Consider the following 25,849-nt stretch of genomic DNA (forward strand, 5'->3'; position numbering starts at 1 on the left):
CGACCAACGGGCGAAAAGTTTGGGAAACCTTTGCACGTATCCTGCCATACAGGACAGCGTTATAGAAGTTTGCTGTAACAAAGCCCATTGGACAGACGTTTCTTTATTCCTGGCAATCTAATTCGCCACGAAAATTCTTGTCGAGTAACTCGAAAAAAGCACAATGTTCGCCATTGTGCGCCAGCCGGTAAGAAAAACAATTGCCTGTTACTGACATTAAACGTCCTTTGTACGGATGTCTCCCTTTGACAACGTACCGCAAATTCTTTGTGTTTTTAAATATAATCCTCGTTCATTTGTTAGCCATTACAAGATAACGATAAACAAATTATTTCAGTCTTGGTTACAATATACATATATGCATACGGCGGTGAATTGTATCAGACTGGTACTAGTTGAGTTCGAAATTGTTTCCTCTCGTACCAAACGTACTTTCTCATATCGGAAATTATTAATTTTATATCGTTCGCAGAGAAAAATTTGATGAATCGAATATATTTTGAAATTGTGATTGGGATTGAATCCGAATGACATTTTTCACTGTACCGGTGATCGATGCCATTGACCAGCTCGAAGAAATTAAAGACAGAGAAGTAATATCGAGTGCTGCTCAAACGTTATGATAAGCGGAACAGATAACAAATGTTGGTCCATGAATTATTCAGACGTTGCAAAGTGTTTATATTTTAAAATGACGCAGCAACATTAATATTGCATAACGCGAAAGTGGCTTGATGCCCCAGAAAGTCGCTTCAGATTCCAAACTTTCCGCGATGCACAAATATCACTCGTTGGTTACTAATATTTTCGTATAAAGAGCTCGCAAGGCAATGCTCCCATTTATTTGGATATTTCATCTCGTTTTGATTTGTGTTCTGATTGGAATTACCTTCTGATGGGAATGCATTGTACAACTGCGTATATCAATTAACTTGCGATAGTTTATATATATAAAGGTTTAGTATTCTTACAAGCAAAATATAAATGTAAACAAGCAGAAGAAGAAGAAAGTGAAAGCAAAAGAATAATTGAAGCATATTTTGAAGTTTTTCCTCAGGTAGACACAGGGATGGGATAGATGGTTTCATTTCCTTATGTGAGAAAAATCGTTTCTCATACAGAATTCGATTGTCATCCATGCCATTTGCAATCTCCATCCTCGACCATCCCGATTCACTCGAAGTGCAGCTTTTTTCACTTGGTTTCCATTATTCTATTTATTTACCCGGACCCATAAGTTATGTCAATATTATCTTTCGACGTCAAGGGTTTATAGGTTCGTATCTCATATCTCACACTGCCGTTTCCAACGTGTATTGCTTCCTTTTCGAATGGTCTTTCCTGTTTCGTTAACTCGCATACCGATTTGTTTTATATCATCTGTCAGGGAATGCAAAAATCGCACGAAATATCGAGTGTCTTATATTGCGATTCCCACTCGACGATCCAATCAATTTGCCAGGAATAAAAAATTCGAGAGTCTACGATAAAAATTTTCAATCGACCATGGATACCTTTTGAAGATAAAAATGTAGATTCTTTGCATATTCCACATTTTATACAGAATTTTTGCGAAAAGAGTTATTATGAAAATTACTGGATTGTTAAATTTCAAAAAATGTTATTGTATCTTCTCTTGAAGTAGCTAATTACTGATATTTATCATAATTAATAATAATTATTTACGTCAGTTTATTAACATCGAAATACGAAATGTATCGATCGACTAATTAAAACAGAAATCTTTTTGTACAAAAAGTTGAATCTCATTGGAAGCATCGATTCAAGACATCGATTCAAGACATCGATTCAGGCCATCGAAAACACTTCCCGAGTTGGAGAAGTCGAATTATTTATGCTCGATCACATCGGTTTCAGTCAGAAGACTGAGCGGAGTTTGGCGCTTAACTTAAGCACGAATCAAGAATAAGTGATTGCACGCGTTTAAATATTCGTCGCATTTAAATTCAAGCGGTAACGAATATAACCAGAACTTGCGTGAACAAGACATCTTTGGCAGACTGTTGAAAATCTTTTCACGTACACTCACCATGGCGGAATGGCATTTGGCAAGTAAATGGTTTTTTATCCAGTAACTATCTTGTTGAATAGCCGACAGTAATGGTAAATTTAAGTTCGAACAGCTTTACAGCTTTGCTACTGTCATGGAAGATGTACGCTGGTTACTTTCCGACTAGGATACGTATTTGTAGAAAAGCTCATAGTCTTACAGATTTTGTTACAAAGTAATCTTAGCTCCACGTATGAATTCTGTGGATAATTAATTTGCTAAAAAGCAACTGAAGGTTGGTTTACTATGATATCCGCTTCAGAACTGTTGCCACCTACGAATGTAATTCCTTGAAATTCGTTGTGTTTCCTCTGTAATCTATTCTCGCCCTGTTTCCTATTAATCTGCGCTCGATATTTCCAGGATATATCGAAGGTGGTGACCCCGCCGGGTTGTCGAAGAATCGAGGCGGGCTACGCACGTGCGTAAATTCACGGATCACGTGTGCACCGGCTGCCCTGGAATGCGGGAGTAGGTACAAATTGCGGCCATTACTCTCGCCACGAGGCAACCGGCTCCCCTCTTTGCACCCCTCGCGAAGGACGCGAGACTATTGTGTATGAAATGATTATGGCGGTGCGGTATGAGGTCGCGAGACCGTGCACAGCCGTTCGTCACTTAGATTGGCTCGTTGGCAGTTACAAAAGGCGGTAGTCGCGCGCGCTGCTACTGCGATTATACGCGCACGAGCCTCGCCTGTGTAGATGCTTGTCCACTTGATAAGAGATTGCCATGATTGTGCACCTCCCAAGTTCCATGACGGTTAGGATTGTTAGGTATTTTGGGTAGACGATCGTTGGTCTGGATTTCTTAGTTCCAACAGTTTTTATACGTGCCAAAAAATATAGTTAAATAGGTTCTGGTGAACGAACGAAAATCGAATAAAATGTAGGGAACTGGAATTACAATAAAGTGGAATTTACTTGTTTCAAAATGTATCGGTAGCGCTGTTTAAATGCTTATTCTTTGCCCCGCTTCAACATGTAATCCGATTAACAATATTCCCTTTGAATGTAAAGAACGTAACAAGCTAGGTAATTAAGAGTACAGCGATGGAAAACGCGTTTTGTAACGAAACGACGCGACGCACGTGTTTCGTGATATGCTCGTGCGGATGAAAATTCTGCGTACTCTGGGAAGTAAGGAGAAACGAGAAAAAACCAGGAAGAAAGAGGAAATAGGAAGGATAAAGCAATGGTTTCGGAAACACGACGTTCTCTGTTACGTAAAATGTGATACTTGCAGTATTCAGCGCAGTTGTCGGTTCAATTTTAAATACTTTTTCACAAAAATATGCAATCCATTTGATCAGATTTACGAGAGCAGGAGAGGGAAGTCGGGGAGAAAAAAAACTGTTCTACCACGATAACAGTGAATATCCATTGAGCAAGGGCCCGGAGGGGGTGGCTTTCATCAGTTTTAAATACGCCATTTAAAAGCGCAGAAATCCTTTAATTCTTTTGGCTCCGTTGGTTCGTTGCTGCTGGCTGCTACCGCTTAAAGCTCGTCCGAACGCAGCGGGAGGGGAACGGGGTTTCTATTCAACAGACGCAACATCAAAGAACCCAATCACGTGTTTTGTTCACGAAAATTTCCGTAGGTTGCGCACAGGTGCTTATAACACTTGCTTCGTTAATTATACGCCAAACTAAAATACATTTCGTCGACATGGTGCAGTCAATGAGTCCGGCTGCGTTCAAGGCAGCGAGACGGACGCACGAGTGCGCGCGCGTACACACACACACACACCTTACATCCACGGTCAAATTTACTCCCTTTCAACATTTTCTACGCCGGGGCTATGGCTGAATTAGCGAGGTAAACTTTGCCTGTAGCGCCGAAGTAGTCGTGCTTTTCCACGTTAGAGCGGTTAAGAGGCTAAGAACCGCCCTTTAGCCGCAGCATTCAGACAACTACGATCTCCTTTCCCTTCTTCCTATCTTCATCCCTTTATTCGTACACTCTACCCTCTCCTTACCATTCTTCTTCCTTTCTCTCTGCAGTTTCCATTCTTTGTCCTTTACCTCCTGGGTCGTTTCTCTTCTCTTTCGTTCTTTTCTTTTTTCCTTTTTATGCATTTTCTTCTTCTCCTCCTTTACTTTTACTCCTACTTTGTTAGAAGAAATCTCTAGCAGCACGGAAATAGGCTTGGTACAATATTAGCCGGCTAATTAAAATCATTCGGAACGATCTCGGCAGGATCTCGACGTCGTCGTTGGGAAGCCGGTGAAAATGGAATCTGCATATTCAAAGGTAGCCACATCGGAGTGTGTAGGTAACTGTGCGTTAGGTACGAAATGAAGTAACAGCGTAACCGGGGTCGCGGCAGAGACGCAGAGAAACGATGTCTGTCTTGGGGCAGATGGTATGATTATTCGTAAGTCACGGAGGGATTAATTAACGAGAAAGAGGGTTCGCATGTAGCTCGTTCCGACAGGTTTTTCTGTCGTGGAAATTAGAGGGATTCGGCGTTGCGGTTTATGCCGTGTAATTTGAACAGGATTTCACGCTCAGATCTTGCGCTTCTGCGGAACACAGCTGCGAAGGGAAGTTATTTGAGCGGGTCAGTTCAATCTTGAAGCAAAATGATGAAACGTAAATAGGGCGAAAGTGCCGGTTTCCGCTTTTTCTTCGATGTAATTTCCGCTGGTTTTCGTGAATTATTCCTCTCGCCGCTAACTTTTCCACCTTTTTAATCAAACCAAGACGGAAATATTAACGGTACCGACGATATTAGATTTTTCCTATTACATTGCTGAATGAATCAAAGCTAAACCACCGAAACAGTAACATGCTAATAATATCGAAAGAATACCAGGAATGTATTTCAAATTGAAAACTATTGGAACACAGCACAGTCGTAGAATTCTAGAGTTCTTCGTAAACACCTTTAGAGCTCAATTTCCTTGCTCGTTATCGTTCCACGGTAATCAAGACTAGTTGCACCCTTCCGACTTCCAAGTACCGTTTTCTTGGCGACCGGCGCAACTCCTTTTATCGACATGTTTCTCGACAAAATATCTTTGTTTAACAAGTCACCAGCATTTAATAAAATGAAAAAAGGCACAGAGGAGAGAGAAATACTTATTTAACAGGTTACCTTTATGCAGGGCGCAGGGAAAGCTCGAGAGAAGCTCAGACGTAAGGGTGGCAAACTGGTACATCCGCGCAGACGGATTGACCAACGAATTCAGGCAAGCACGATACGCATATAAAAGGACCCTGTTCCGTTGAAGTAGCTAGAAACGTAGCTACCGTTCAATACAGTTCGTTTGAATGCGCCGCTTTCAGTGGCCCTTACCACGCAGTTACAACCCTCTTCTTTCTTCCAACTGTTCTTTACTTTTCTCTTACTCTGTCTGTATCCTTCTCGAACTGATCACGAGACGATGCTTAAATGCGAGAAAAAAGTACCGACGAACTAAAGAGGTGGAAAGGAAAGAATTAAGCTGCGTTCCATGATTTGCTACGGTTCTTCGGGTGGAAGGTGTTTTCGTTGCGTGCCTTCGTCGAAATCCGAACATTTTACGGAGATCTTTGATCTTGCATGGTGGTTTCTAAAGCTTCGATGGTCTGGAAAACTGAATAACCGTTTTCGCTTATAAAGTTGGACTTTCTCTTTGAATTTGACTGCCCATATTTTACTGTCTATTTGAAATCTATTTGAAGATATTATGGATATATAAGATATTATAAATAAATTCATAAATTTGAAAATATTTCCCCTTGGTTTTTAATAATTAATTATATCGCAAATCGTTGGTTCAATCTAAATATTGTAAACGCGAAACTTCGATAAGGTTAAAGACTCGTAATTTAATTGAACGTTGGTTTAAAATGGTTTAGCCATTTCAAGATTCGACTACCGGACGTAAAATCACGTTTAAAGCAAGCAATCATATTACTTCAGGCGATCCAAATTTCGCATGTTTGATTTTAATTACCAGTCTGGCTAAAGGGCTGTCGCGGATTTCTAGCATTTCTAGTATTAACAACTCGGATATTCATGTCGCTCATCAGTTTACGCGATGATAGCCGCCAAGTCATTCTCAAACTGTGCACGAAGACCGCACCGGTGTTAGCCGCAACCGTGCAAACGTCAAAAACGTCGTTCCCGCAACAGGACTTCCGTACAAGGTTTCGCTTCCGCATATACGTCTCTTGCCACTGATCTAAATAATATTAATCTGTTGTTGTGACTAAATAATATTAGTCTGCTGAAACTTGACGAGCTGTCTAATTAACGAAATTGTTCAATTAATATTTCCTGAAATGCTATAAGAATCATTTTCTGATACAGAAATGGCAAATTTATTATCATAAAAGACCTAGGAGATTCGATTTTGAGAATTGAAAATTAATTGTAATTAATATCTTAGATGTTTGTGAATGTCTGAAAGAAAATGTTACTAAAAGAGCAACTGCAAATTAGATGCTTCCAGCTATTACGACTTAGCTATTACGATCTAATTACTAATCAGATTTATTTGCCAAATTAGCAATTGCCATATAATTCAGATCGTCGAAAATGACGACTTGAAATATTTCAACTGTTGTTCGATAAAATTGCAATCTTCCACAGATAAGTTCCGAATTGAAAATAATTGTTGAGATAGTTTTGTAACGAGCGGAATAAGTGATAGCTTGAGCGTGCAAGATCAGGATAATATGATAGATGAGGCAGAACATCCCATACAAGTTGCACAAATTTTTATCGTGTGACAATTGACTCATGTGGTTTTGCGTTGTCTTGGTTAACCACGTTTGAACTTGTGCCAGGCCAAGTTTTATTCTTTACAATGAGTTGTACTATTTACGGTTAATTAATCAACAATACCAGCTTAGGCCAATTAAATTGAGGTTGATAACCGTTGTTTAAACTCAGATTCATCTCGCTGCGGAACGAATTTTCTATTTAATCCGACATAATACGTAATCTCGGACCTACTACTAGTAGAAAAAATTTGACATAGTCGGCCACCTCTCAGCGACGTTCTATCGGCGTGTAAACAAAATTACTGCAGAAAGACCTATCGCATGATATAAATATCATTGAAAATACGATAGTCATAGTTAAGGGATGTGAAAGGAGGGTAAAAAGTCCCGAGACTTCTTCCGTTCGCGAGAAAACAGCCGCGAGTTTTCACCGGCAAAGGATTAACATGTGTTTACGATAAATCCAGGTTTTAACATCCAGTTATCACGAAACGAAGCTTTTGTTTCACGGCATAAAACACGATGGCCGCCACGTACGTACGCGCCCCGTTCACGGAAAAGACGAAACAACTTCTAACTACCGTTATAAATAATGAGGTGCAATTAAAGGGGCCAGAGGGATAAAGCCTCGTAGGAAAAAGTGTAGGGAAACGAGGGAAACACTATCATGTCGCGGTTAGATATATCGTAGTGCGTGTCTGATGAGCTGATCAGGGGAGGAAGCTTGGACTGGCTGGTACGAAACTTTGTTGAAACGCTCCGAACAGTCGTGAGTTTCTGTGTGCACGTGCACAGAGAAACACCGGAACAGTTCTATGAATTTCGTGAACGAGCCTGAGCTCTCTGTGGCAGGAAGGGTTATAATTGTGAAGAGGTTGTTGGAGTAATATCGCATGAAATGCGTCATTTGCGATGTAATAAATAATGGTAATTAATATTTCGAATATTAATCTCTCAATATGGAGAGGCACAGTGGAAAATAGTGAAAAGAATATGGTAGTAGTAATTAATAATAAACGCAGGCAAGTTAATGGAATTCTTTTTTATTATTTTCTCCACCTGTTTGCAAGTTTGCAATTTATAGTACGGAATGATTATTTCTAACCCTTTCTAGTCAGGCAAGCTTTTGCAATAAAACAAAGAGTTTTGCTTTGAAACAAAGAGTTTTATTTTGAAATGGCAAAAGTTGTAAATTTCAACAGTAGTATTTTTTCTTTCTCCATATTTTTTAATAAAATTTATTTATTGCGAAGACAATACGATAAACAATTTTCCCGTTACTGTCAATGGAGTACAAAATATTAATACAACGAAATATTTGAGTTATTCGAGGGTTTGGTAATTCGATTAGTCAGGGTTCTCATCTCCTTTCCAATTTTTGGCTATAAAATATATCGTGGATAGACGAATTCTAAAAGTGGTATTAAAATATTATGAGTGATAAACGGTGCAGATTAAACGTGAAATACTACATAATGAACGAATGATAAATATTAAACGTTCAAATGATATAGGCTCTGCTTGCTCGGTATTAAGGGTTTTTGTGGAATGTTTGTTTAATAAAATGAAGCTGTAGGATTATTATCAATTACCTCACGCTTTTGACGCTATAGGAAAATGTTATTTATCAATGTATAACGTAAATTCCTCGTGCCGTTTGTCAGATAATAATTTCATGTAGGAATCTGTGTAACAGTGGAACGAAGAACTCCCGTTGTAAAATAATTATTTATTTAATAACGATAAAAGATTGGCAATCTGTTTATTCAGACCAGTATTGATTGATATTACTTTAAAGAAGAACAAGCACGATTTTTCCCCTTAATTGCTTAAATTGCGCCACACTCTCGTGACACTTGCTATCCTCAAAGCAGAGCAAACATTAATGGCTTCCTCCATTTCACTTTCATTTTTCTTCCTGGCCTTTCTGCCTGTAATGAACATAAGCAGCTTATAACTCAGTCCGTTTGTCTTTATGAAAACGTGACGATTATCTGTCGTTTACTGGTATTATTTGCATTCACGCGTAGACTCTTCAAGAAATATCAGGAAATGTAAAAGCAACAGGTCATTTGATATTTTAAGACACGAACATCTTTCCCTTTATTCAAAATAAATAATTCGTAACTAAATGGATAAAACAGGAAATCTCATTAAAATAGTTTCTATTAAATATCGATCCATTTATTTCGTAGATTTTCTACTGTAAAAATTGTAATCTCTGAAGGTTGCTTTCTACTAGAATATATTATTTTCCTTGCTCGAATTTTCTCTCCGATAATTAAATTTATACATTTTTCATCGCATCTCGATTATCAAAGTTTTCCAATCAAACAAAGATGTCTTTTGAAAACTCTCGCTAGTCAAGCTGAAAGTTCTAAAGAATACAACCACCTCAAGCAGGAGCAAAGAATACTTATAGCGAAAGTTTGCATCCCTCTTTCATGTATATTAGAATTCTTCGCATATTTTTGAAATGTACCATGGAAGAAACTGAATTACCATGTAACTAGGGTTGGGACAAAGCTCAATTTTCACCAACCTTCAAGAAACATATGCACATCACCAGTCTACGGTCTAATAGAAGTTGCATCAGTTTCCTCGTTAAATCTTGCAGTCGCAACTTGCATACGTTCTTCAACTTTACCATCTTCTTTTTACGCCATGCCTTAACGTCTGTCGCATAATGCACACGCTTCATCGTTAGCCTGTCTGGAAGAATCATTTCTAATTTTACCGAAGCTTAACAACGAAGGTCGTATTTCACGAAACGATCGCCCATCTAATAGAATGTGAACTGCTAATTGGTCTGGCGCCTCTTCGAGTTTATTCCTTCTTCCCGAACTGTGATGCGTTCAATGCTTTGACTAGTTGTTGAAAACTTTAATGCTTCGAGTAATCGAAAATAAAGTAGAATATATTTCACTATTTTATTCGCGAATCGAACTTTCAGTGTGTTATATACGATTTCACTTATGCATATTCGGCTACGTAGGAAGATGGCTTTCATTTTCGTGACAGAAGCGTATTATTCATAAAGTGATTCGACCCGTTCTTTATGAAATGCATACAAATTTCTAATTTCAAACTTGGAAACTTTTTTATAAAAATTTATGCGTTTTGTTCCTCAATACTCTCCATTGATATTCGTTCCATAATACACTCTATGTTAATAGGGAAAAAATTATTCCTAAAGTCAATTTCGAGCGTGAAATCACGGTTTCCCCGTGAAATTCACGCACCTGGATTACTCTTATCTGGAAAAGTTAACTTGTCACATCCGCTACGCGTCGCATGAATCATCATTTTACTCTCGTCTGCGAAGCTGCATTAATTGGCAACATTCCAATTACCGGATTATCTACTCGAAACAACTCGGCAATTTGCGGTGCAATTTTATCCAGCCATTTATCGGTCAGAGAACTGTCAGTTATTTTCACCTCGAATTCTCATTCTCGTCACGTAGCGGACAGCATGACGAACGTTGCGATTTGTTACATTACACTCGTTCGTTTTATCGCGGCCATTGAATAGCTGAAGAATCGTCAAGTGGTAGTGGGAAGCGGCGTAAAACACCAGGAATGATATTTTTCAAAATGAGCAGGAAACGATCTCGTACGTTAATGGCCATACTGTTTGCTTATTAAATAAAAATTGTTCCCCTTCTACAATTGAGCTAACAACGTTAGGGAAATTTTTCGAGTCGTTACAAAATACAAACAACTGAAATTCTGAAACATAAATTTTATAAAATACAAATCAGCTGATTATACACTAATAGCTTTTCATCTGTAAGACAATTTATGAAAAACGCGAGAACGTTAATTCCGAAACTTTATGAGAAGAAACAATATCTTGAACAAACTTTCTGAACGAATCGTTAAAAGCGTTTTCTGGAAAACAATCCGATCACATTGATAATATTATCACCCTCGATGATACAATTTGAACCGGAATATAGACTCTTTAATGCTTACTGTGAATCGTATCTCAATCCCCCAATTACATCGTAGCACGCATTTATTGCCGGTGGTTAGAACATGGCGCGCGAGTCAGGCGCGCCGCTTTGAATCGCTTTCTGGAAGTATTAATTAGCGAAATTCTAATTAACGTATTAACACCGCGAGACAACTTACCAACACCGTATCGCATTATATCCCGTCGCTCAGACGGCAAACTCGCTAGTTATATCTGCTACAAATTTCTCTCTCTTCATTCGATCCAAAACCTCTCGAGCTTTGCCTGTCTGTCTGGCCATAGAACGAGCACGTATTATGCATCAGCTTTCGCTATGAAATTTTCCCCAAACATATAGAATAGATAATAAGCCCAGATACAACGTGGATTATGAATGAAGTCTTATTTTTACTCGTAGAGTATGCTATCATCTTTTTGCGGAAGAAACCTGTAATACCCTTGTGTAGAAAGCATCAATATAGGTAAAGAAAGATGACCAAAAGTGCCAAATTCGTATCTTCGGACGCCGAAAATCCTAATAAGGCGTTATCCTATAAGAACGAACGTATCGTCAGTTAAAATTTATGACAAATATGATAGGAAAGTTAGAAAAAATTGATGAAAAGTTGGCGAATCCCCGAAAGGGGAATTGGAACTTTCTCATTTTGAATGATCATAACTTCCAAATGAATGTATTAAATGCGAAAACTCAAGCGCTGTTTTGCAAAGGAAAGTCAGTATTTCTATAGTATGTAAAAACATATCGCTCAAATTGTTAATTAATAACCGTCGACTTGGTCTGCATTTTTTATGACTTTTCCATCACAATTGCAATAAATGGTTTTACTTTGGTACCTTAAAAATCATAGAATGACGCCTTATTAGAATTTTAGATGCCCGAAGGAATACAAAGGATCTTTTTAAGCGTCCTCCTTTTGTCTGATAGGAGTAGCTACATTATACTGCGCGTAAATCTTAATTGGTCAAAGTAACGGATAAAACAGGGTGACTGATCGAAGAAAGACATAACAGTTACGCATCGACGAGCCATGGTCACTCGTTGTCGTGGTTCCCCCTGACTGGATTGTTGTCGTTTCATGGCCATCCAGCTTCGTAACGGGGCAAACGTCAGCGACAATGGTCGTTTTATTAGAAAGTTCGGAGGCAGGGAAGCGGCTGATCATTATGCAGCTCGCGTTGTCATATTCCATTACCGTGGCTGCCGGTTACAGATGCAGCTGCCGCGGTTAGTTCGAAGAACAATTCGCAACGCGATATAGGAGCCGGCATCACCCTTCAACCGTGCTTGCAGATGACATCGATACTCGACTTCCGCCTCCGCACCCAGGCGTTTGTAGCCTCTCGGTTTCCATCGCAAGCACGATTCACCATCGAGCAAACTTTACCGTGTTTCGACGACAACGACGACGACGACGACGACGACGACGACGACGACGACGATGGAAATGACTGAGAAGCGGATAACGCGCGTACGCGACCAACAATACACGTGTTGATTTCTCGGAACTCTTCGTGATAGTCTGTAATCCGTATTTGTTGTAAAACTGATACACTGGCGGCTGTTTATTTCTTTTGGAAAAATCGTTCGAATGTTCGTTAATTCTTTTTACGATATTTTTCCTTCATTCGGATACTTTGGAGTAAGACGGCATAGAAAATATTTTTGAAGCAGTAATCCAGACTGATTTAATCAAGAAAAGATGAAAGATTGTAATGTTATTCTATATTTTGAAAATTGCGATTTACACTTTACGATTTCATCTTTCAGTGAAGGAACGATCAAATAAATATTTCTCTGCGTCAATTATGTGAATCTTTTTGTATTTTAACGTTTAAATGTTGAAAATTTTACATCTATGTATCGTTATGAATTACTGATAGTTCGTACGGTATTGTATTGATTAGATGATTAGAGGACATTTGAGATAAAAGTTGCATCGGAACCCATGTTTAAAAACAAATTCTCATATTCCTCAGAGTCAATGAACGCTCTATAATTTTGAGCAGGTTCTACAACCTAAAATCACGCAAGTTCAAATATACACACGTTATTGTTAATATGGAAACGTTTGATTTCTTTTTGAAATATTCTCTATTTCTGCGAATAGCGTATCGGTTCCAGAGCAAAGTTCAACAGATTTATATTATTCGTCACATTTATATTCCGCGACAGTTCCAGAGATAGAAAGGACTAGTCGAAATAATTTCATTCGATGAAACGGTCATTTATACGGGCAGAGTTGGAACCTGGCGGCTGAATGGCATTTTTATGCATATCGCAGATTGCACAGTTCGAAAAGTCAACTGGAAGCAAAATCTGGCATTCGGGAACGACGTGGAGAAGGAAATAGGATACAGGCTGGATATTTAACCAAGATTATGGCAGCTCGTTTAGTGAAACATTCGCGGAAGTTAAGCGCCTTTCTCGGTCGCCGACGCCGGTCTGTTTTAGGTAACTCCGAGAACGTCGCTGAGATAATTCTTATCAGGCTGTCTGGCTGTTTTAACGTTAGCCAATTCTAATTTCTTCGAGCTCGATACGCGTTGAGAGCCAAGGTTTACGCGCCCGTACGAACGTTACTGAAAGAAATTCAACTAGTCGTAGAATTGATCGAAACTTACCTTTTCTTTTTAGTCGAATTATTTTTTTAGAAAAATGTGTATTTCACTACCATGCGCGAATTGTTAATTAATCGAATCCATCAAAGTGTCTGGATATGTCTAAAGTCGAAATCGATGGAGATTTGTAATAATGTATTGGTTGAAATTAATGTTAAGATAAAGACAGGAAATAGTTTAGGTATTGTTAAAGTAAATGTTGTCGTGTAGTTCATTCGCATCTAATTAGTGTAGGTAATACCTTTACAGTAGGTAGTATATTAATACATACGTTTATTGCGTTATTTTACGTAGAACGTGTGTCAACTAATATTAACTTGTTCATTTACATTAATTCCACATCAACTGCTAACGAATATTCTGATTTAATACACATTTGTGTATTGCATTTGCAACGTTCGGGCGTTGTATGCACTCGGTAAACAACGGCACAAGTAAATACATGCTACCATAGAGATTAGTTTACGACCACGCAGAAAACAGAAATTATTCAAACATTAATATTCCATAGTTGGAACGTCTGTGAATACTACTCCGTAACTATAATTAGGAGACTATGAACAATTCTCTTGAAAAATTCATCCCTTCAAATGTTAATATTAGCTCGTGCCATTTTTTTCTATACGTTGAAAATCCAATTACTTTTCCTCTCGAGATTTAAGAAAATTGTTAACCATAACATTACGTATCACAGAGATTAGATATTTTTACCATAAACATGAAAATAGCCTAATTATAAGTCATACATCTTCCGTTCCGAAATATTTAGTTTCGCCTTCAACGAGCAAACTGAATTCTCTTTAACGATGCAACAATCAACTCGATCCAACAGTTCAATTTCTGCTACTTTGCAAAGATGGTTTTGGATTGTCGTAATGTAAATAGACGCAAAATAAGTGATAAGCTCGTCCTTTTTAGACTCTCCACCTAAGCCACATACATTATCATCGGTATATTTTTGTGATACATTTGTAGTCAACATGTCGCTTTGTTTCAAGGTGTCATAAAAGTGAACAAATCATTTAGGTTGACTGGCGTGCGAACAATTTCCCCGTTATATGTACAAGTAGCCATCATAATCGAGCTGACTTTTAGCTATGGTAGATTATATGTACACCCTCGTGGTTCTATCTGTACGACGTGTTTGGTTAGGTTACACAAAGGATGGGTCTGTGTCGTGTTTCGCACTGGCTACACACCCACTGGAGTCAGCTGGCTTGGTACCCTGTTTAAGATTATGTTTGTGCTCTTTGTCAGCAGGAAATCATTATTTTCGATAATAGAGAGGTAGTCAGAAAATGTGGTTAATGTTCGAGAATCCGCGATCAAAATTGCTTACACAATACCGCGAACGTATTTTTAATCAAAGAAAATATAGTAGTTAACTGCAGATATTATACAAGCATGTACATTTAATCATATCATATGATCGCGGAACTTCTTATTTTTATTCAATCTCGAGTTAACTGCATACTTGAAAAGAGTAAAACAACCTCTGAAAAGTTGTTCTGATAAACTTAAAATATTTTCCAATCGAAGCACGCCTCGTATGGATTATAATTAAGCCAACGATCGATATATTGACCGGACGATGTTAGGTTTAAGGTGGATTAAGATAGATCTTTAGATATCCTCGATAATTTCATGAATCATCGGTTCGTTCAGAAGTAATTCGCATAAGCTGCTTCCAGTTCCATATCGAACGCAATGGGAAACGTGTCCAAGAACGAAATCCGCGAAGTCTATTCAGTACAACGCAGAGAATAGTCTTTCCTCATTTTTTTCCGGGCAAAGACAGGAAGAATGGATAATTCGCTGACACAACGGCTCAACTGTTCTGATCACTCGAACGAGCATCCATTATCCACCTTAGTGGTATCTAGTACGATACAGAAACGCACCGCAAAGGGACGAAATTAATAACTGTTTGCGGACACGTTAAGCCCCTTTGCAGCCGTCCGCTTTATTAATTTAAGCTGGCTATTAAGCCAGGAGACAGATTTCTATCGCGATTCTGCTGTTACACGCGCGACAATTGCTTCTCTTTTTACGATAAACGACCGTGCTGCACACAGTATTTAGGACACTGTTTTAAATGAATTCTGATTATTGTTAATACATTAAACTTGAAGCTTAAATAAAGCTGAACTAAGATTTATGAAATTATAAATCCTATATACACGTTTTAAGCAAATATTTGATGCTTTTGTTTCTCTCTTTTCTCCGCGAAAATATTTAATATATTATTGCACAATGCTATAATGTATTTTTATCATTTTTGTTTCAGATGTCAACATGGTGGCCGAACCAAAACCCCATCAAACCGGACGCAAACGACAGAATGTAACCAAAACTGGCAACGATTGGTATGTGAACATACCTTCTCTAGCTACGTATTATTAACATGTTTACAGTAAATCTAAGAAATATTTCGAATTATCTCTGTAACGTTAAAGATATCGAATATTCTATCGAACATGCTGTTTATTCAAATTAATTCCGTCCATCGATGGAACTACCATGATAGCCAGCGTATTAAAATTCAATTTTCGAAACAGTGTAAGCTAATATACACGGTATTGATATGAAACGTAACAAGATCCAGTTCACATATCTCTGTTGCTGGTATTTGATAATGACAAGTAACATTATCAAAAACTAGTAAAAGAACCGGTTATAATCTTTACGGAGAAAAAAGGTAGAATCACATTAAAGTCCTTCTTATCCAAATTTGAAGATCAGATTTTGCGTGAACGTGTGTAGTAAAGACATACACACTGTAGGAGTGCAAAGAAAACACGAATAATAAGTAGGAAGTTATCACACGAGGAAATTCGTAGATTCTAGTGGAAAATTGGGTTAGAGAGTGTCGATTGTGTCGGTCTGTCGGATGAAAAATGGCGTTCTTCTTCGGTCTGTTCCAAAAATCTGTAATGTCGCGCGAGACTTGGCAGCTAGCCTAAGCCTGCAGATCGCATCACGGACGAGGAAGTTGGTCGCAGGTCGCGCATAAATCTTCCACGTAAACGGAGAAGTCGCATTTCATTCGAAGGGCGACCACTTGATCCTGTCGCCGTTGCTGGCTCGAACCGTGAGATCGCCTTAAGAACAGCGTCAAACAAATGCTAAACTCGATCTAACTGGCCTGCTCTTCGCGTCATGCTTCTCGCTTGACGACGTGCTGAAACAGTGTTTTACGCGACGTACGTGACCATGAAATTGCGAGAACCTCTCAGTTCGACGAGAAACGCGTCACCCGGAAATGAAACAACGATAATCGCCGGCTAATCCGCCTGCACTCGCGATTGTTTAGCGTTTAGACTGATTAAGCTGACGCTTTTTTCCGGAAAAACGTTGGATATATTAGAATCGCTTTGTTCCTAGACTTGTTTATTTCTCCATCGCGTTTTCTGACGGAATTTCGATTGTATATCGACAGATGGATTTTCGCAAAATTCGCCGAACGTTTGGGAGGTTCTCTCAAACGAGGTTCGAGGAAAGGACAGAGAAGGATGGATGATAGGGGGAACCACGGTCGTATTTCCTAGAAGGGAAATAACGTATGTACATTGTTATTATTCGATTCCTCGATAAAACGTGTTCGATATCCAAACGGTGAGTGAAAAGGAAGTGATATAGAAAGGTATATACTTCGGTTTATTAAATTTTTACTAGAATTTTAGCTATATCGGTGAAGTGAAATATAAAAGTGTACATAACAAAGAGATGTTAGCGTGAATATTTTAGCAGCAACTATGACATGACTTACCACCTTTTAGGAATAAAAGATTAGAGATTGGAAGTTTTATACCTTTTTTGGGAGGAGGGTCACGTAAGAGCGTTGATCAATGGCGCTGATGGAGTATTTTATTAAAAAGATATATTTATGGTTAATGGGGCGGACTAATTTGAAGTGAAAGATAGCACGACCGAATTAACACGAAGAATCAAAAAATTCTTTATCGTTGGAAATTTTATTACCGCTTTCATTGTTCGTTTTAATATGCCACTATAATTCTCTGATATTGAATTACTTTCTCGGAATCCAAGAAACTGCAAATATTACTTTGATAACGCTTTTCCACCAATGAGACCAGATAAAACAGGTTGTTCGTTGCTTTAAGGACAATGTCCCTGGGGAAGGCAGAATTCCGCAGGTTTCTGTAGGGAAACCGTGACATCTCGTATCGCGTCATCTGGTTTCACGATCTGCCGGCCGAAGAAAACGAGCCAGTCAACTCTGGTAACTGGTTAAGGTCCGCAAGCAAAGTGGACCGAGGGACACCGATTGTTTAGACCCTAAACTTTGGAGGGACATAGAGCGTGTTTGGTTGGTTGCACGAAACACGGTCTCTGTCCTCGGCTTGCGCGATAGTCGCTAATATAAAACGGCAGTAAACCGTGATTGTTAAAATTTAACGATCCACCCGTTTTTCGCTGCAATATTTCTCGCGTACGGAATGAATTTTCCGGCGGTTCTCGCGTGACATTTAAAATTTGCCGAAACATGCGGCAAAATGCGGGATTGTGCGACTACTGAGTCTGACTGCTGCCTCGTTGTCGCTATTTTTTAGCTTCGCAGCAAATTGAAAGGAATAACGACGATCATTTTTCCACGATGGCCGAAACGGTCGCTTCGAAAAATTTTCGTCCCGTCGTTTGAAAAATATAGCACGGCTCCATTGAAATACGCCCCCATGTTGTCCGCTACTCTTTCAAGCCAATAGACAAACGCAGAACTGGCCTGTTTGGAAATATTCAATAAGATTTAGTATGCAGTGTCTTTAATTGGCGTAAATTCCGATTTGAAATTTCCTTTCTTCTTCTTTTTCTTTTTGTTTCTTTTTGTAGTTCTTATTCGCGGTTATTGCATCGAAAAATATTTCTAGTAGGTACTTCGTGAATTATTACGTTTGCTTATTAAGATAAATTGACTACTACGTGCAATTTTAACGTTTAATTTTTTTGTCAAAGATTATATTACAAGTTATCAAATTATTTTTCATATTGAATGTTCCGTAGGGAATGTGCAGGTATATAACATACTATTAATACAAATTCAGAACTTTCTAGCTACAAAACGTGACATTTGCAGGAGCATATCGTGCAATATTAAAATTCGTATATTCTACAATACATAAGAAATGACGATGGAGAGGTGCATATGGTAGCGTGCTATCGATTTTTCAATAATTTCAGAAACAAAGCGAGACATTTCATACATATATTATGTAAAATCGCATACAATCTTGGAATATGATATTCTCCCCGTTAATATGGTTTATTGTCCAAATATTATTAATAAATACTGTGTGTTTTAAATGGGAATTTCGAATGTGAGTTTCATTAATGTGTAAAAAAATGCGTGTAATATTATTGACAATGGTCGCTTTCGCTATTTTCGGTGTGTGAAAACGTTTAAACGTGAGTAAAATGTTTCAACGAAATCCTATCTGAATTGAAATCCACTTGAAAATGGTTTTGAATTATTTTAAAAAATCCATGTTCCACGTTGTTGAATTTCAGTAAAGTTTCCAATGGGGAAAATTTTTGATGCTGGTACTCTTACTATTTGAGTGTTGCTCATTTCGCGGACATGATATTTGGATACTGTCAGAATTTAAAAATCTGCTAGTCTGGCCGTCCCTTTTCTCATATAGGGCGTTCTATTAAATTTTCGAACAAATTTTTCTTGCTACGTTACACACCTGCATCAGCTTCTATTTCTAATTCGTGTTTCTACAATCCTAATGCATTTAGGATTGTAAAAATGCAATTTCTATTTTCATTTATTTCTCTGGTATTTGTCGCTATCGCATAACATTATTATATTTATATAAATTATTACATTTCGTACGTGTAAAAATACAATTCACCAAAAAATAGGAGTTGCATAATTATTTAATTTCCAATCTTTTTGGTCCAATTTAAAATTCAAATTTCATGCAAAGAGAAAAGGGGTGATAATGAATAAATTTCCCTTAGAAAAAACAATAATGGCAGGCGCAGAGGCGATCTCGTTCACGCGTCTGCCCTTCTACCGATGAAAATAATTGCTTGTACACGCAGCAGCTGTCCTCTTCATCAGCCGTACGTACCCATTGTCCGTCAGACGTTTTCACGGAATTGTCGGCTTTATAACGTCACGTCATTTACCGTCGAGGCATCTTGGAGCAGGGCGAAGTTGTTGTCTGGCTAACACAGCTGCTGGCCGCGAGACAGTAAAATCACCGTCCTAGCCATTGTGTCCATCATGATATGCAAGGCTGAAAATTTTACGAGGGATGAGAGACTCAAAACTTAAACGAAAAATATCGTTAGTTAAGATTATACGATATTCTAAAGCTTCTTGCTTTTCATGTACAATTAATCAATTAATTTTGGAGATCTCCAATGTACATACGTTTTAGGGTAATATTCAGTATGAATTATGTATTTAATCCTTAAAGTTCTAAACAGTGTACATTCACTAAAATGTTGTTACGGATAGAATATAGTTAGGATCTTGATGTTATGCACATATTTACCTACTTACGCTACTTCCATGTTACATATATTATGTAACATAATTCAGAACGTATGTATTAAAAAATTGAAGATGGGATATGCTATAGCATTTGTTTCGTGCCTGCCTTTCTTGTTTTGATTTTCATGTTGTACATTCCTTGATATAAATTACAGTGGTTGGTTTCGGTCAAAGGAGAAAAGAAATTTTTTACTCGCACACAGGATAACCGAATTAATATGATTTCACGAACTGGTCGAGAATTTTAAACGAAGAGCGTACTGTTAATGTAGGAATAAGTAATTAGACACGTACAAACTTAACTAGACTTTTAACAAGTTCGTTTTAATCTTCCCTCTCGAAGCGAGTTTCTCAGGGGTAACTTTCTATTCCTTTTCTGGTAATTGGCAATCATCCGGAGCGGCAGACTACTGCAAATAATCAAAAAATTATGTATAACAGACAAATTAATAAACTACAAGCGCTAATATAATTTTAGTAATATTAGCTCGACATTAATATTAGACGAAAACCAAAGTTATACGAGTAGCCTTAATTTATCAAACAAAATGAAAAAAAGGCGATCGAATAATACAACTTTTTGTGAGCACTGTCATCTTCGTCATTTTGACGAAAAAAAAAAAATAGAAATCAGAGTTTAAACGATCGTTCACTTTTGGCCAATCAAATTACGTTCTCAAACTTCCTCTAAAAAAGAAAACCACCCTCTTTACAACCTCGTAACTCAACCAAAATTCCATCTCCGCAGACGTTCTGTTGAGACCAATCTGAAAACGTCAAGGCACAGGTAACTGCATAGTTGTACACCGCGGGATACCGCGGATGGTCTGACAGTTTCCGTGAACGTAAAAAGAGGCCGTGACAAGGGAGAAAGAGCGAGAGAGAAAGGAAGAAAAAGAGCGAAAGGGGAAGAGAAGGAGACAAAGCTGGAAAACATATTTCGCGCCGGCTGATGCATTATCCGTGAGATGTCTGCAACAGATAGTGTCGTGGGAAAACGTCGATAGCCCTTTTCGCGAATGAAGTCTATTCTCGGGCTTTTTCTTCCGTTTTCCACCGCTTACAATCTCGTTCTTCCTTCTTCTTTTTTTTCCTTCTCTCTCCCTCCTTCTTCCACCCTATTTTACCCTCTTTTCTCGCGCCTCTTCTTTTTTCTACTCTTCCAGAAGATTCGCGCCGGCAAAAAGGCAGTTTCGCGACGATTTTCGCGTGTCCATTGAGAGAGACAGAGCGGGACTTTTTTTCCTCTGGTGGTCGTTGAACGGTCGCCACTTTTTTGATGACTCCTCGGCGACGTAATTTTCCGTCATCCAGCAACGAATGACGAGCGCGAAGAGCCTCCGCAAAAGTGACTATAATAGTTTCCACGGTGAACAATGCCCAGACTTCGAGAGTTTCGAGGTAAATGCGCGTACTGCTGCTGCTGGCTGGCGTTTCGCGTTGAAAGAAATTGTTCGTGAAGTACGTTGCCCGGAAAGATTCTTGCCCGATGCTCTCTTCTTCTGCCAGTTCTTTTCCTCCATCTTTTTCTTCTTCTTCTTCTTCTTCGTCATCGTCGTCGTCGTCGTAGTCGTCGACGTCCTTTCGTTCTCTTCGTCTTTTTCATTTCTTCTTTTTGTTTTGTCCGCGAGAGCATTCGTTTACTGATTCGAGGAAATAATATGGTTGGATGAAGAATATCCGAGGACGATCACGATAGTGAAATTCGCAGTGCAAGCACTTGCGTCTGGGATTGCTAGATGTCGATGAACCTTCCTGAAAGGAACTTGGTTCTTAGATCTTCTTTGACGAAGTTTGAAAAGGGACAGTTCTTTATTTTATTACATTCGTCGAGCTCTTCCATAATTTACCGATCGTTTTTCATTCGAATTCGTGGTTATTAGATTGTATTCGAGGGAGGTATATACAAGAAACGAGAACATCGATCCGTTCCACAATCTTTAAATTCTAAGAAGTTGTTTTAATTATACAAGGCTCTAAAGAAAGTTGAATTAAAGCAATAAGTGGGAAAATGTATGTATATATCAAACAATGTTCCACACATTGAATATACATTCGTCGATTTATTATTTCAACCTGGAAATGTCGTATTCAAGGAAGCATCAAACGCCTCTCCAACAGCACGATAAAACTCGCAGATAGAAACAGCTCCAATCACTCTGCCCTCTGTTTGCATCTCTTCACTTCGCCCACGCAACCTTAAATCAATTTCGACAATGTCATTGAACGAGACTGAAACAAGATTCCCAACGCGTGACAAAAGTGACGGCAACGGAACCAACCAGTCCGTAGTGCCGTTAGACGAATAAATAAGTCAGAGTAGCCCGGCACAAGGGGAAATATACGTACAAACAGGGAGGCGAACGCGATATCTCGAAGGCGTCACTTAATATCGTCAGTCGACGCCCAATGTTCTCCCCGTTCTTCCGCTGTCGCGCTTTAATGTAGCCGTCAATCCACACCGTTTTCACCAACTCTCACGAATTCCCCTGTTTTCGTTGTTGTCGCCGCCGTCGTCACCGTCGTCGTTCCAGCAGTCTGCGTTCGTAAATCGTGTCGAATCAAAGCTCTGCTCCGGGTCGATCGTAATCGTCCGTTTTATTCTCGTCGCGCGGCACCACGGAGGATGCAAATGGTCGTCCGGCGGACGGCCAAATAAATTTGCATATTAAGCTATATTTTAATACGCGTGCGTGTCCACAGTAACAGCGAGACATTTAAAAATTATACTTGCAAACAGGGGAACATAATTAACGTCACCGGCACGCACCATCATCCAGCGACGTCGACTCGCCCTCACCCTCATCCTCGCCCTCGCCTTCGCCCTCGTCCTCCTCCGTAGCATTCGGTTACCGCGCCGTTCAAAATTTACCACTCGTTTCGAGTGTCCCGAGACGAGAGAAACTCGCACGACGCCGGAATTTTAATTCGCGGATGATGAATCACGCGAGAAAGGTAAATCGCGTTGGTTCGCGTCACACCACCGCCGATAGACCCACCTCGTCCGTGCATTTTTCTCTAGCCGAACGACGAATTTTGATTCACTCGAGACGACGAACGTAATACGGTCACGTCGCGGGAAAGTTTGTCCTGGATAGTTCGGAGTAATTTGTCAGTATCAGATTGGAGGGAAATGTAGTGCGGAGACGCGCTGTTTACTCGTTTCCGATTGCCTCTGTCTCGTTAACGTAATGGAGGCTTGATGACGGCCAAGTTTGAACCGGTTTCGAGAGGACAGGAAAGGTACTCCGTGTATATCTCGTTTGCGAACATTTTAGTTTCGACGAGATCCTGATGACTTTTTTAAGGAATTTTGTAAGTTGCATCTTCGACGAACCAATTTGGTTTTGTGAAATCGTACAAAATAACACGTTATTTCGTTTGAACTTGAGGTGATTTTGGATATAGAACATGTATGACGATCCTCGCTTTCAACTCTTTTCGTACAATTCTCTATTCCAAACTGACGATTCTCACTTCTCGGTTACAATTCAACTGTTTTCTTGATCCGATTCGTTTTTTTTTTTTCGCCCTTCAATATCCGCACTATGCACGCGTTCGTTAGCCGTCTGCGACCGTTGCGACGTATGCCTTCTTGCAAATATTCGGCAGAAGGACCGTAGCAATATCAATGGCTCATTAGGCCTGTCGGCACTTACGCTTCGGTGATACTTGTACCAACGAAACCGTTGGAAAGTTTTGTTGTCGAGTGCCGCTACAAACTTTATCGCATTAGAATTTGGATCGAAGCTGCCACAAAAGGCTGCTTTCGCGAGAATTTATGAAACGTTTGAAATGAATTTAGAAAACAATGAAAATTCAGTTTCGCGAAACTTCGTAAAATAATGTTTCGTTTCACTGAAACCACATTGCATCCAGATTTAGATATTTCAATAATACAATTAATTCGATACGCTTTGATCTGATAGATTTTATTTTGGGCAGGCCCTTTCTTCTTTCGCTATTGTATCACAATATTAAATTCGCTTAATTATTCATTTACGTCATATTGATACCAAATTAGTTATTAATTGAGTATCAATTAAAATCAGAACGTCAATTGTTTTGCGGTGGGCTGTGCGCCAGTCCGAGGATATTTGATTATAGTAAATTTGCATATACATATTTGATGTTTCATGATGCAACATAATGCCATTGATTATGGAATTAAAATTTCAAGGATCGTTAATACGAAGTTAACATTATATCAATTAACAGCATTGACAACCTGGGGAAAAAGCGAAAACTATTTCATTATTGTTTTGAAATGAATTTAAATATCTCAGAATTCTCTTAGAAATTTAAAGATAGACCAAGACTTAAACATTATGTAATTATTAGAATATTCGCGCATTTACTAGAATAATCTTTCTATGTAATGAATATTTAATTATGACTATAAGTCTTTTCGTCTGGGGTGATTCAATGAATCTAATTCTGCTACATCTGATAATGTGAATTATTATTAATATATATATTCAATTATCATTCCGAATTTCATGACCAGTACAAATCCACGATACGTTCATTCAACTATTTCGTCGAACAAACGATCAGGGGACAACTCGGACGTCTGGTTCGCGTGCATGGAACATCGATTCACCGGTTGAGTGACGAATGAAGACTACTTCCGGCAGAATCGACAGGTCTGTTGCAATCATTCCAATACCTGGCTGATATTTCATGATGAAGTGGTGATACTCGTCGATCGGTAACCACAAAATCGAATCCGATGATCTCGTTTTGTACCATTGACTCGAAATTAATGATTGGGAAATGAGGTTCGTTCGAAATTTTTCAACGTCAACATTTGATAAAATCGGTTGTGGAGGATACTTTGATAACACTCATAAAACGCTGTCATCGCGTTATTTCTGTGGATATGATTTTTAAGAGGATTAAAGACGCGGGGAAATTTAAAAAATATCGAAAATAATTAGGTAGTTTAATTATCTTGATAGATCAGTGCATTGTGGGAAAAAATGGGGATTATAAATTTTCAGTACGCTTCGAACGTGAATGTGTAAAAAAAGTTAATTCTTTTTGTTAATCTTTTGTTATAATTGCTTTTCCGTGATATGTTCAGTTTTTTTGTTTTTTTAAATAGAAATTAAAAAATGTAAAACATTGCTGAGCAAATAGTCATTTAAGTCGCTACTCATTCTAATAGAGAAGAGAAATAATTTTTTTTTACTTTTTCATCATTCCGTAATCTGTGAAATTTGAAAACAATCGTGCAATTTTTTCAACAAATAAAAATATCGGAGTATTTTTTATTTGGAAATTTATTTGAAAATATCAACACTATGTATTTTTTTTTAAGCAGGAACCATTCTGTAAACAACGTTACTTTCGGAAATTGCAGGCGGTTTTGAACGCAACAAGTGAGAAGCTTGAATAACGAGGACTGGCCACCTCGGCTATATATTTTCCCTTGACAAGTTTTAATGAAATTCCATATCTGATTCTTTTAATAATATTCATCGACGAATTCCTGCTTTGATGGAAATCTACGTACCGCTAGTGCTCATGAAAGGGAACAACGTTCTAGATTCTAGATTATCATTGGTTCGTTTCTACTTCGTTTAGGAGAAAACTGATATGTTCCAAGGTAATCTACATCTTTGTCTTTTTCGTGTTACAAAGAGTACGTAATTTACTTGCTTGTAAAGATCACGCCCAGCCCTTAGCATGATTGTAAGAATTTAAAAACGACATATTCTAGTTTATTTAATGATAATTTCTGTTTAGACCGTGTTACAGTAACGCGTTCTTAATCATTTTTATAACGCATAGTACGATAAAATATTATTTTTCTATAAAATGATATTAACGCAAAAATTCTCGTATAAAGGAACTCCGTGTTAACGCGCGATATTTAAAACATGTTTCTCATAAACAAATAAGCCTGTCGTTATCGCGAACGTGTTCGATGAAAT

At 38.5% G+C, this 25,849-nt stretch overlaps 1 protein-coding gene across 2 annotated transcripts in view; it reads left to right on the plus strand.

Moving 5' to 3' along the window:
* Window positions 1-25,849, plus strand: part of LOC100746621 — a 249,333-nt gene that overhangs the window by 179,524 nt on the left and 43,960 nt on the right. For both annotated transcript variants that reach the window (XM_003491144.4, XM_012388086.3), the window contains one exon: window positions 15,672-15,750. In XM_003491144.4, the coding sequence (XP_003491192.1) occupies window positions 15,672-15,750 (79 nt within the window). The remainder of the gene's footprint in view (window positions 1-15,671; window positions 15,751-25,849) is intronic.

This window comes from Bombus impatiens, unplaced genomic scaffold, assembly GCF_000188095.3.
Source record: "Bombus impatiens unplaced genomic scaffold, BIMP_2.2 scf_0517, whole genome shotgun sequence".
In the NCBI taxonomy this organism is placed as follows: Eukaryota; Metazoa; Arthropoda; class Insecta; order Hymenoptera; family Apidae; genus Bombus; species Bombus impatiens.